Source organism: Zeus faber (assembly GCF_960531495.2).
Source record: "Zeus faber genome assembly, chromosome: 3".
In the NCBI taxonomy this organism is placed as follows: domain Eukaryota; kingdom Metazoa; phylum Chordata; class Actinopteri; order Zeiformes; family Zeidae; genus Zeus; species Zeus faber.
In genome coordinates, this window is record NC_137190.1 from 28528948 (window position 1) to 28543244 (window position 14297).

Consider the following 14297-nt stretch of genomic DNA (forward strand, 5'->3'; position numbering starts at 1 on the left):
TGTATGTCGCTTTGGACAAAAGAGTCTGCAAAATGACGTAATGGAATAATAAAGATTTTTTTAATCACATTTTTTTGTCTACTCTCCTCCTTGTATTACCAGAGTACCAAGAACACCCATCAAGTACATTTGGACAGAACTATGTGAAAGGATGGGCTCAAACCAGTCAACTCTGAGCACCTCCCGGCATGCAAAATGCCTTATTTTGAAGGGTTGATTTTTAACTGTACAAAATTGGTCTACTATAAAAGACAACACACAGCCATATTTTGGGATAAAAAAAAATAATAGAAAAGGTTTTATTTTGTAGCACAGAATTAACAGCGAGGTGATTGGCAGTGACCGATTTCAGCTAGAACACCATGTCTCAGGCTACAGACATTCAAAGCCTGATCCTTCCATCCGAGATGGAGTCGAATATGTCTTGTGTCATGGGAACATAACCCTTGTTACCCTCCAGGAAAAACAGGGCGTCCTTGATGATCGCAGGGTCGAATCCCTCCTCTGCTAGCTGGACTTTCAATTGCTTAAAGGTCCCGGTCACACTCAGTGAATCCTGACGGGACATGACGTCATTGAAGAAATATATTATTTGTTTTAACCTATATGCTTCACTTAATTAGCCATGTTTATTGTTTTTTACCTGTATGCGGATGAAGCAGGGTCTTGCGTAGCCGGGTAGGTAGGATTTTACATGATCATAGAGAGCACTTCTGTCAAAGTTCATGTTTTCTTTCATCTTAATCGCTGCCATTCCAATTCTCCCCTCGTGTCCTAACACATAGAATACAAGCATTAACAAGATAGCTTCATGACCCATGTGAGAGATTGACACCCATGAAAATGTATGTAAAAGAAATGGACGACTTTAATGGTATAACATTTTTATATTGATGAACTAACACAATCATTTATATTTTTTCTTCAAGATATTGATCATCAATTCACATCAGAGTACGCATAGAGATTGGAAGATAGACACCCTTGTCCCTCTTCAGGAGGACCAAAAAACGTGGGAGTGGATATGTTATTTCCCTGGAATCCCTGGATTTAATGTTCATCTGTGACATCGTCATAGACTGATTGTAAACATTTTCTCCATATGTGCCATTCAAAAGTGTATGGAATATTCTACCTGGCACCTTCACACCATAGACGTTAGCCTCCAGCACACAGTCCACCATGATCAAATGATCAGCCACCTCGGTGGTGGCAACGTTCTCTCCTTTCCACCTGTATGCGAGAAAAACAAGGAGATTCATTTTTAAAAGTTATCTAATGACAGGTGAAAAATGAGGATTATGCTGATCTACTGACCTAAAGGTGTCTCCGATACGGTCTTGGAAGTAGATGAAACCTTCGTGGTCGATTTTGAGGAGATCCCCGGTGTTGAAGTAGCGGTCTCCTTTCACAAGCACGTCCCCCAACATCTTCCTCTCTGTCTGCTGCGTGTTCTTGGCGTACCCGCTGAAAGGTGTTCTTTCTGAAATCTTGGCAACTAGCAATCCTGTCTCACCTGCGGTTAAAAAAAAAAATGCCATTCAATTAAAACTAGATTTAAAGATGAAAGGCATCATGACAGGAGTTTCTCCTATTGTTTTTCCTCACCCCTGGGAACTTCGATGCAGAATCCTCTGGAGTCTCTCACTGGTTCTTCTTTCTCCGTGTCGTATCTTATTAACGTATGTGGACATGCAGCCTGGAAACATACATAGGTGGGGGCCAAATTAAGTCTACTTTACATCGAATACGACAGACAGTGAGAACAAACCGGAAGTCTGTTCATTCCTATGGCGAGTTGGAGTCCGTGAAAAGCGATGACACGCAATGATGTGTAATTTCCATGTTAGATAGAGGCATACTAATTTTTCAACTCATGTGACTAGTTTTGGTCCGGCACTACTACCAGAATTGACGTAATTAAAGTTTTTGTATTGGACCTGAGCTTAAAACTAAGTAAATAAGTAACATATATTAAATTAAGATGATATTTACGTTAACCTTGCATGTCACCATATTCACTATCAATAAATCTCTATATAAGTTAACTGTGCGTATTTATCAATTTTTTCGAACGCACTTTGCAAACATTATAAAAAAGGGACTTTTAAACTGTCGTCCATGGAAAATTTTATTTTGTGACGTGAAACTAAGAGGCTGTACATCCAATGGTAACTAGGGGGAGGATCCGGATGCGGATTTGCATTCGGCGAGAAGCACGCTTCAGAATAATTCATATTTGCAATACCTCTGTAAATATCGCAATATTTAAGTTTTGCATGTGCTTAGGCTCTCAGTTCCTGTGTGTTTTGTGACTGCAGAAGTTCATTTGTTCCAGAATAACAGTGTAATTCTGTGATCGGGCAGTGTTTGCAGCTGTGGGTGGGTTTTCTACACCGCAACTATTGGCGGTTATCATTCTCACATTGGGCTGCATGATTCTGGTTGAAACAATGATGACGATGATAATACAGTTTTTTACTAAATTATCCCACAATAATGGACTGATCTGGATCAAATAATATAAGATATGCACGATTTAAACATATTCATGACCTACTTTGTGGAAGGCGTTCTGTTTTCCGATGGCTCCAATTTTTCCAATATAGTTAACAAAGCCGATATTTCCTTCTGTTGCTCCATAACATTCACAAATACGAATGTCCCCGAAGCGCTGCAGGAACTCCGCCCAGGTGTCGGCTCTGATCCCATTTCCCAAAGCCAGCCTGATCCTATGGTCTCTGTCCCTGTCTCCCTGAAAGTGGAATCAGGAAGAGGGCGAGGGAGGGGTGGAGAGGGAGGTGTCACTTACAAATATCATGTGTTATTATCGTACGGTAACCAGACGTCTCGGTTTTTCCGGGACTGTCTCGGTTTGTCCAGGACTGTCTCGGTTTCGGGTTGTGTGTCCGGAGTCCCGGCAGTTATCTGTTAAACACTAAAATGTCCCGGTTTTCAAAATTCACCGCCAAATTGTCCCAGTTTTAGCACAATTAAAAATAATAACAATAATAATACTATTATACCTCTTTCAGTGCTTACATATATTATATACTGTTTACAGGGCAAGTAGAAAAAAGTGTGCACGAAGATGTGATTGTGTTTTCTACAACCCCGTCTTCTGTGTCTCTGTGGCGGAGGGCCCTGTTCAGGTGCCAGTGTTGCAGTTTCGCTTACCACGCGTCACCCAAGTGATGTTCAGGGACCTCCCGTACAGAGACGCAGAAGACGGGGTTGTAGAAAACACACAAGTTTATTGTGGAGAGGGGGGCCCCGAACAAGCCCCCAACACGAGGTAGGTGTTGCATTTGCATAATGTAATTTACAGTCTTCCTGAATTGTAGCTAGTTGTAACAGAAACAATACGAAATTAAACAGTAACACGTATTACTTTGTTACTTATTACCTTTATAATGTTTGAAAATAATTAGATTAAAGTATTACCAGAAGACAATTGGATTAAACAAACCGCAGCGTATTAGGCGTCATAAACTCACACATAAAAGCATCCCCTTCAGAATTTTAGACATTCCAGAGATATACTGTAGACATTCTAGAGAGATCAATTTATACAATCTTCCTTAATTGTAGTTTGTTGTAACAATAATAATAAGCAATTACACAGTGCAAAAACATGTATTTATTGTGTCTATGCTATGAAATAGTGGCATTGTTTTTGTGTTCCAGATGCCTCAATGAAACCCACATTCTAAGGCAGCAAAGAAGTGGTTGGCAGAACGTGCTGCTTTAGAAGTCAGCCACTCTTCTCTTAAAAAAACACTAAAATGCTTTCTGAAACCTCTGAGCAAAACTCTGAAAAAAACAAGAACTTCAAGAAGCTATAAAATAACTAAAAAATCTGACAAAAGTTAATGCAGATGAAGTGCCTTTAAATATACCTGCTGATTCTCCACATATCTTGGTGTTCATCTCAAGAGGCTCATTTCATCAGGGTGATGCACGGTTTGGAGGCTCAGCTGTGCAGCTGTCTGTTTGACAGCTGTACTTATGCGCATAATCCAGAATGTTTTGACATGAACAGAAGGTGACTTCAATGATGTTTTGATAAAATTAACTAGGCTTTATCAGGACATGAAAATGTCTGGTACAATAAAAGACAATGTTCTTGTAAGAGATTATATTGCAATACCACAATTGCCAAGACACATACCTTCTGTAATACAACATTCAAATTGACGTATTCTGATGTGTTTACTGGCATGGTGTTGATCACTATGACCCTGCATTAGAACATATAGCCATGCCAGCTGATGATCACTGGTAAATGATGATGCATGGGAATGACCATCAATACCAGATTTGTTATAAATATCACCTTACGTTTGTATTCCATAACTAACAATTTGTTTGGTTGTATGTCATCTATAGCATTGCAAATAGGTCTTGAACATCATTATCTCACACGTCACACCGACTAGCCTGGACCCCATGGATTGCTGCCTGCAGCTGTATTTTCATTTGAATTTGTTTGAGAACATAGGTTCTAAGTCTCACCTATGTCCTCAAACAGGTCTGCACATATGACCGCTAGAAGACAAGATCGTAATTTATTTTCAAACAAATGATGGAGTGTAAGTAACTTACATTAACTCAGAGCTTCTCAATTATTTTTTGTTACGCCCCCCCCTAGCAAGAAGTAATAAGTTATAAGTACACCTCTGCATAACATTGTATCCTTATTAACATTAAAGAAAACAAAAAAAGAAAGAAATATAGATCAACTTACAACAAAGAATAACCTTAACATTGTTTTTTAGTCTGGAACAAAAAAGACTTAAAGTGCATCAATTTGCCTGAAAGGAATGGGGTCTGGTTTTTATAAAATTGACTACACCTACAATGTCAGTCATAACCTCACTTCATTCAGAGGAAAGGTGTCTTGATGCCAGTGTTTCTCTGTGTATAACACAGTGTGTCCACTCAGCATTAGGTGAGGCCTTCTCGATGAGCCTCAAGTCTTTTTCTCATCCCTGCTATGGTCTGTGCACCATCACTGCAAACACCAATGCAGTTCTCCCACTTTAGCCCATTCTCAGTCAGGAAGCAGTCCAGCATTTTCAATAGCTCTTCAGCTGTGGCTCTATCTCTGACATATTTACAAAAAAGTAGATCCTCACACAGGGAGTTTGTCATGTCAAGTTTATCTACCAGCTGGTCTTTAAGATCGTTAGCAATGTCATTTATACGTCTGGCGACAGTGTCATTGGACGGAGGGATAGTTTTTATTTTTGCAGCACTTCCGTCATCCAGCATGACAGAGACCATGTCTAATGCTGCAGGCGGTATCAGCTCCTCTGCTATGGAGTAGGGTTATTTGCACTGAGCAATTTGGTACGCCATCTTATATGATGCTCACAGTGCTCGTTGGTTTACTGAAGTAGCATTCACAAAGCGGGACGATTGTTGGCAATATTCGGCACGTTAATGCTGAAAAAACTCAAGCGGCTTATCAGCGTGATTGGGGTGTAATGTCTTTAAGTGACGCCTTAATTTATTTGGCTTCATGCTGTCCGCTGCCAACATTTTTAGACACAGTAAACATACCGGTCTTTCCTCGTCTCCAACCGTAGTCAGAGTGAAGCCAAGCGCTACATATGCTTCGTCATATTTCCTTGTCTTAGCTTTGGGGAGACTTACGTTTGTCTCATTATCTCTGTCCCTCTCCGCCTTTCTTTTCATCCCTGTTAAATATTTTTCCATGGTGTCTCTTAAGGGTTTGTTATCTGTACTTCATATCTCATGCTCTGTGCAGTCTGCTCTTGTTTGGCGCAAAAAACTCCTACTCCCTGCGGCAAAAAAAGCATGTTTCCCGGGGGGCACAGGGGGGTGCGCCCCACTATTTGAGAAACACATCAGTTGACTGTGAGTTTTTTCATTTAAACAACGTAGGAATGCTTGTTTTCCTGAAATCACTGTAGGTTAGCGCAGATGAATTACATTTACAATATTTTACAAAGGAGTGGGAAGGAGGTGCAAAGGAGCGATTTACCTTCGGCGTGTTGCAGAGGTAGCGCATAATTTCTCCTATGTACTGTATCACTGTCACATTGTACTTCCTGCAGTCATTCCAAAACTGTGAGGCGGAGAACTTGCGTCTCAGAACAACCGTGATGCCTAGAAAAGGAACAAAGGCAGCAGTTGTAGATATATATTTGCAAAAAGATAAGTTGAAAAAAAGAACGATTAAAGATTGCCCGTGCTCTTTCACCGTTTTCTATGGCCCCACAGAGTCCCATCAGGAAGCCAGAGCTGTGGTAGAGGGGCAGGTAGACAAAAATAACATCGTCTGTGCAGACGCCGGCCACGGACTGCAGGAATGACGCCATCCAGACCCTCTCGTGGTTAATTATAGCTGCTTTGGGAAGCCCTTTGAGACATTGTTTAGATAATAAGAACTACCTCAAGATCGACGATGCATATTTATAAATAAGGTGTTTTAATCTCACAATATAACTGTATATGCTCTGCCTACCTGTTGTTCCCGATGTGTAGATGTACAGTGCAGGACTCTTAATGTTGATGTTTTCCCTGAGTTGAGGCGACAGAGGCTGATCTGAGGCCTGCTGGATTTTGTCGCAGAGGCTCTCCATGCCCTCTGTGTCGCTGTCATCACTGAGGATGAACACACGGACCCCCTGCTCCCGCAAGGTGGGTAGCACCTCCTCCACAGCCCCCTGGAGCTCTAAGAGCAGAGATTGGCATTATTTAAATTACATTATTGAAATACGTATTTCAAATACTTTTGGGTATACCCCAAATTATGGGCATACTTTTTGAATGTATTTTTGCCAAATTCAATGTATTTTTTCCTGTCTGAGAGAGACAGGCGAAAAGAGTCATGATAAAAACAGAAGATCCCCAACTTTTCTGAGGCCAGGACAGTGTAATAATGGCAACATTCATCTTGCCCAATTTTCTGCTTCTCTAATTCAATGATTAACTGCTTGTCCTCTGTGTTCCCTTATGAAAAAGGCCATGTATGGAGATCAAATATATTGCCATTCCGTGGTTTTCGTCATTGTCAATTCAAAATGTTAAAGTACGTTTAAATCACTGTGCCCTGTTTCTCCAAATAAAACAACTAAAAACAGTGTGGGGACAGGGCACGGTGGAACAGGGCACGGCTCATAGACTCGTTAAAATTATATTCTGCACATAATGCATGGAGAGGGGGTGATCCGGGAGAGAGTCATGAGGAAAGTGTCTCCATTACACACGGTTTTGTTCTATACCATTCCATACGCACGTGTTTCATTCCATAAGCAGGTGTAAAATAAAATAACTTACATCTAAATTAAAAACAGCGGGCGTGTCTCTAGCACGCACATCATCGGTACTGTCGGAGAGGGAGACAGGAGTGCAAAATGCGCCCCGTTTGCTGCATCTATGCGCCTCCTATAGGGATGACGCCCTAGGCAGCAGATTATCTTGCCTATAGGAATAGTCATATATTCCGATTGAACAGCCGAATCCAATTAGACTGACAAAACTCTGAGTCAGATACAGCGCCATTTATAACCACCACTAATAACCACTAATATTGTGTAGCTCCCCCTCGTGCAACGCAACAAGCTACCGCCAATGAGAGCAGACACGGAATGTGTGTGTGTGTGTGTGTGTGGATCCTTATACAGTTTTTTTTTACAGTGATCAAGAATATAATAAAAAATAAATAATCCTGTCCCATGCATGGTATCGCGTCCGATGTCACTTCTTGTGAGTGTTTGAGACAAAATGTAGTTTGGAGACCCGAAAGCCTTGTCAGGGATTTCTCCTGGTAACAGATCTTTTAATGTATGACCCCCTGTTGCTGACCAGTCGTGTAGTGTGCTAACCATGAGACTGCAAGATTCCCAGTCACAAGACAGCATAGTGGAGTGTGCCCATAAGTTGTGAGGTGGGGCCCCCATGGATGGGGCTTATTGTTTCAGCACATCCCACAGATGCTTGATCAGATCCGGCCCTAATCTCGGCCATACATCCCTTGATGTAGAAGAAAACATGATTCATCAGACCAGGCCACCTTCTTCCATTGCTCCATGATCCAGTTATGATGCTCACATGCCCATTGTAGGCCTTTCGGCGGTGGACAGGGTCCCCATGGGCTCTCTGACCGGTCTGCAGCTACGTAGCCCAATATGCAGCAAGCTGCGTTGCACTGTGTTTTCTGGCCCCTTTCCATCATAGCCAGCATCTTTTCAGCAATTGGTGCTACAGTACCTTTTCTGTGGGATCAGACCAGACAGGCTAGACTTCTCCTCCCCACACGCATTGATGAATCCATGGGCACCCATGGCCCTGTAGCCGGTTCACCTGTTGTCCTTCCTTGGACCACAATTTGTAGGTAACAACCACTGCATACCACGAACACACCACAAGACCCGCCGATTTGGAGATGCTCTGACCCAGTCTTTTAGGCATCCCAATTTGGCCCTTGTCAAAGTTGCTCCAATCTTTACGCTTGTCCATTTTTCCTGCTTCCAACACATCCAACTTCAAGAACTGACTGTTCACTTGCTGCCTAATATATCCCACCCCTTGACAGGTGCCAATGGAACAAGATGAGCAATTTTATTCACTTCACCTGTCAGTGGTTTTAATGTTGTGGCTAATCTGTGTATAGCACTAATGTATTTGAAATATACTGAAATTTTCAAATATTTCAAAAAACAAAACAATATTTGTGCATTCCTTCAGTGTATGTGCGCGCGCACGTACACACCATCCAGAAAGTATTCACACCTCTCTCACACACATTTGTTATGTTACAGCCTTATTCCAAAATGGATTAAATTCCTTTTTTTCTCATCAATCAACACACAATACCCCATAATGGCAAAGCGAAAAAGGGTCTTGTAGAAATTTTTGCAAATGTATTAAAAATAAAAAACTTAAATATCACATGTACATATGTATTCACACCCTTTGCTATGACACTCAAAATTGAGCTCAGGTGCATCCTGTTTCCACTGACCATCATTGAGATGTTTCTACAACTCGATTGGAGTCCACCTGTCGTAAATTCAATTGATTGGACATGATTTGGAAAGCCACACACCTCTCTATAGGGTCCCACTGTTGACAGTGCATGTCAGAGCAGAAACCAAGTCAAAGTCAAAGGAATTTTCTGTAGACCTCCTCAACCATCTTTGCAGCACTCCACCAATCAGGCCGTTATGGTAGAGTGGCCAGACGGAAGCATCTACTCAGTAAAGGCACATGACAGCCTGCTTGGAGTTTGCCAGAAGGCACTTAAAGGACTCTTAGACCATGAGAAACAAGATTCTCTGGTCTGATGAAACCAAGATTGAACTCTTTGGCCTGAATGCCAAGCGTCACGTCTGGAGGAAACCAGGCACCTCTCATCACCTGGTTAATACCATCCCTACAGTGAAGCATGGTGGTGGCAGCATCATGCTGTGGGGATGTTTTACAGCGGCAGGAACTGGGAGACTAGTCAGGATCGAGGGAAAGATGAACGGGGCAAAGTACGGAGAGATCCTTGATAAAAACCTGCTCCAGAGCGCTCAGGACCTCAGACTGGGGCGAAGGTTTACCTTCCAACAGGACGACGACCCAAAGCACACAGCCAAACAACGAAGGAGTGGCTTTGGGACAAGTCTGTGAATGTCCTTGAGTAGCCCAGCTCGAGCCCAGACTGAACATCTCTTGAAATACTTGAAAATAGCTGTGCAGCGACGCTCCCCATCTAACCTAACAGAGCTTGAGAGGATCTGCAGAGAAGAATGGGAGAAATACCCCAAATCCAGGTGTGCCAAGCTTGTAGCATCATTCCAGAGAAGACTGGAGGCTGTCATCGCTGCCAAAATGTGTGTGAATACAGATGTACATGCGATATTTCGGTTTTTTATTTTAAATACATTTGCAAAAATTAAAAAAGAAACGATATGACCGACATGCATTATCTAACTAAGTCGGAAAAGTAGCATGCCAAAAATGCCTCTTATTTTCGACATCGACCTCTCGGAAATGTTGAAATAAAGCAGTAATATGACTTTTAAGTGAAGAGGTTGCTCCCAGTCGACGGGCTGACTACTCATCGTGTTAAGTGTAAAGTCTGTAGTGAATAAAATCTTACCGGCTCCAGCCACCAGCACCTTGGCACCGCAGCAGGAGAAGCAGTGCAGCAGGGACTTTGACCTGATGTTGTTGTTCAGCAGAGCAGCGGTGCAGCCCAGCTTGGCCAAGCCGAGCCAGGCCCACACGTAGAAGGGCTCGTTGGCCAAAAAGAGGGCCACGGTGTCCCCCTCTTTGACTTTGGCCAGTCCGGATAAAACCCTGGCCACCCTGTTGCTCTGTTTGTCGGCGTCCCTGTAGCTGTACGAAGTCTCCTCGAACACGATGAAGGGCTTGTGCGGGTGAGCTGCCGCCTTTTCGAGGAACCGATCCAGAATGCTGTAGAAAGGCTTGCGTTTTTTGTAGTTGGCCATCCGAGAGCCGGTTTGCATCAAGGTCACCATGAAAGCAATGTCTTTGAAAATGTAGGGATTCCTCAGGTAGAAATATAACGGCAAAATGGCCAAACCTGCGAGAACAGAGTACAGGACATACATGGTGGTCGTGTCGTCGAGTCCTGCAGGTTATGAATCCAGCCTCCACGCAGCCAAACACGCCGTCTTGAACTTTGAACACACACAGCACTCGGTTTGTAACGGGGCGGCCCTTGTTCTCACGTTACGTTCGGCCATGTCAGCCCAGCGGGACACGGCGTTTAAATCACCGCAACACACGACTGTCCAGCGTGAAGTTGGGGCGAGACGCGCGAACGGTTCGTTCGTATCTTTCAAATGACTTGGAGCGCAATAGAAGAAATAGAATAAAAACCGGAGAGTAAATTAACGTGGAAGTGATAAAGGGAGTGAGACGAAACCTTCCAAAGAACCCAACCGACTCTTCAAATCTTTTTTTTTTTTTTTAACGGAGTCACTGGTAAAGAGTCGAGTCTCCAAAAAAGAGCCAAACTTTCAATAACCCTACCGTTGTCACTTGGCAGGTCGCGTGGAAGAAGTGAGACGCAGCTGCAGGGAATCTGATACAGCACATTCTCAAACAAACAAAACCAGAAGAATTTATATATATATATATATATATATATATATATAGTAGCGAGCTAGGGCTTCTTTGAGCCAGCAAAATATTTGGGTTCACAATCAAGAGTGAGCTTTATTACTCACCACACTGTTATCCCGGCCGGCAGTATCGCACTGTCGCCACTGGAGAGGGAGACCAAAGCCCCGGGTCAAACCAGGCGTTGCTGGAGCGTCGTCTGCGAACAGCCCGAGTCCAGCAAAGCCTTATGTCTACCCCCTTGTAGCCTTACTGGTGCTTGGTAGGCTCCTTTCCGACCGGGGGAGGGATCCGGCGGGCCGGCGACCCGGACCACCTGGCCGAGTTCCATCAGAGGCCAGTTGTGGTGGTCGTGGCCGGGCCGCCCGCAGTGTCCGCATCCCTGCCCAGATGTTTGTGCAGCTCTCTCTTTTCCCACGGCAGCACTGCCATTGGAGCTGAGGGGGGACAGAGAGGGGACAGCACGGGAAGAGGAGAGAGTGTCCCGCGGCACCACAGAACCTGGCCCGTCCCGCGTCGGTCCTGGGGTCGGACGTAGCGCCCCCCAGATATTGTCCTCCGTGGCATTGGGGCAGGCTGGGGACCCGGCGAATCCTGCGGGGGTCCTGGGGACGAACGTAGCTCCTCCCCTGACGGTGTCCTCCGGGGCGTCGTGACGGGCTGGGGACCCGGTGAATCCCGCGTGGGTCCTGGGGCCAGACGTTGCGCCCCCCCTGACGTTGTCCTCTGGGGCACCACGATGGGCTGGGGACCCGGGGACCCTAACCCGCATTTGTCCTGGGGATGGACGCGGGTCTGGACCTCTGGCTGGCTCCCAGCCGGCGGCCAGTCGCGGCGTGCTCCAGGGAGCTCAGTCTGGCGAGGACGCGCCGCAGCTGTCAGCGGAGGTACTCCCGCTCTCTCTCTCTCCATTTCAGGCGTTTCCGCAGCCTGGGCAGGACGCCGGGTAAAAGGCGCCCCGGAGTCGACCTCCGGGGCGCCTTTTACCCGGCGTCCTGCCCCTCCCGGGTCTCTGCTCAGACGCCACTTGTGGGGGTTTCTTCCCACAGTTAAGGGTTCAGGGAGGGAGACTGAGTCTTTCCAACATGGCTTGAGTTTTATTGTCAATTTTAGTGTCTGGCACGCAGGCCACAATTTATATATATATATATATCTCTCTCTCTGAGGATCTATTATAAAGTGGTTGATAACAGTCCTCTTGGGCGCAGGAGGAATAGAGTTCGCTCCTGGGCTGCTCATGGGCCCGTGCGCCGCTCTCCTCTGTGAGACGGACAAAACGTTAAGAAAACTTCCTGACTTGATTTGGACCAATCAGTGTCGTGCGGGCTGATTGGGCCGCTTCTAGGCAGCTTGGTTGCCGTGGGAAAAGGGAACTGTGCTGTCCAAGGTGCTTGACCACGCCCCTTTACCCACCTTTTAACAACAATCAACAAGCTTTTTGGGAACTGAGGACACTAATTGTTGAAGCTTTGTAGGTGGAATTCTTTCCCATTCTTGCTTGATGTACGACTTCAGTTGCTCAACAGTCCGGGGTCTCCGTTGTCGCATTTTGCGCTTCATAACGCGCCACACATTTTCAATGGTGGACGGGTCTGGACTGCAGGCAGGCCAGTCTAGTACCCGCACTCTTTTACTACAAAGCTATGCTGTTGTAACACATGCCATGTGCACTAACACACCTCCGTACCATCACAGATGCTGTCTTTTAACTTTGTGCTGATAACAATCTGGATGGTCCTTTTTCTCTTTGGCCCGGAGGACAGGACATCCATGATTTCCAAAAACAATTTCAAATGTGGGCTCCTCAGACCACAGCACACTTTTCCACTTTGCGTCAGTCCATTTCAGATGAGCTCGGGCCCAGAGAAGCCAGTGGCGTTTCTGGGTGTCTTTGATATATGGCTTTCGCTTTGCATGGTAGAGTTTTAACTTACACTTGTGGATGTACCGACAATCTGTGTTAACTGACAATGGTTTTCCGAAGTGTTCCTTCGGCGGCGCGATTGGTGTTCAACCAGCCAAAGAGGGCACATGTCACTCCGCTGCTCATCGAGCTGCACTGGTTACCTGTAGCCGCCTGCATCAAGTTCAAGTCTCTTATGCTGGCCTACAGAGTGATTGCTGGGAATGCTCCCGCCTACTTAAATGCTCTTGTAAGAGCACATGTTGCCCCCCGGATGCTGCGCTCGTCAAATGAGCGTCGCCTGGCTCTGCCGGCCATACAGCCACGGCAATCCAGGCTATTCTCATTTGTAGTTCCACGTTGGTGGAACGAGCTGCCAAAAATGACCAGAGCAGGGACCTCCCTCTCTGTCTTTAAGAAGCACTTGAAGACCCAGCTCTTCAGTGAGTACCTCCTGTCCTAACCTACAATTACTTAGCACCACCTAGCAGTATTTATTGTTACACTAATGTTGTTGTTAAACTAATCTCTGTCGCAATGTAGCCTGAATGTTATTCTCCCTTGTAAGTCGCTTTGGATAAAAGCGTCTGCTAAATGACTAAATGTAAATGTAAATATAAATGTTCCTTAGCCCACGTGGTAATATCCTTTACAGAATGATGTGGGTTTTTAATGGTTGGAGGTCATCGGCACTCAATGTTGGTTTTTGGCCTTGCCGCTTACGTGCAGAGATTTCTCCAGATTCCTTGAATCTTTTGATGATATGATGGACTGTAGATGATGAAATCCCTAAATTTCTTACAATTTTACATTGAGAAATGTTGGACTATTTGCTCGCGCAGTTGTTCACAAAGTGGTGAACCTCGCCCCATCGTGCTTGTGAATGACTGAGCCTTTCGGGGATGCTCTTTTTATACCCATCATGACACTCACCTGTTTTCAATTAAGCTGTTCACCGGTCTCATGTACCAAACAGGTGTTTTTTGAGTGAATATTTTAAAAAAAAGTTTGACCATTAAATATCTTGTCTTTGTAGTGTATTCAATTGAATCAAGGTTGAAAAGGATTTGCAAATCATTGTATTCTGTTTTTATTTACTCTTTACAGAACATCCCAACTTCATGGGAATTGGGGTTTGTAGTTTTGAACTACTTTGTGCATGTAGTCAATGAAGTACAAAGTCCAGCAGTATAAGTGTCATGAACTACTGATCGAAGAAATGGGTCAAGGGTTAGATATGATAGGGTTATCCTGATCCCAAATAAATTAGTCATTGTCAGAATTT

General features: G+C 44.6%; 1 protein-coding gene across 1 annotated transcript; it reads right to left on the reverse strand.

The window, feature by feature from the left end:
- Window positions 1-278: 278 nt before the first annotated feature.
- On the reverse strand, window positions 279-10622 carry LOC307227996 (long-chain fatty acid transport protein 2-like). Its single transcript, XM_079997456.1, has 10 exons — window positions 10121-10622; window positions 6494-6703; window positions 6230-6388; window positions 6011-6135; window positions 2561-2755; window positions 1609-1699; window positions 1318-1516; window positions 1136-1233; window positions 644-774; window positions 279-556 (listed from the first exon to the last, which is right to left on the reverse strand). Exons 1-10 carry the CDS (start codon window positions 10593-10595, stop codon window positions 383-385), a joined length of 1857 nt encoding a protein of 618 aa, XP_079853582.1. The 5' UTR covers window positions 10596-10622; the 3' UTR covers window positions 279-382.
- Window positions 10623-14297: the final 3675 nt, after the last annotated feature.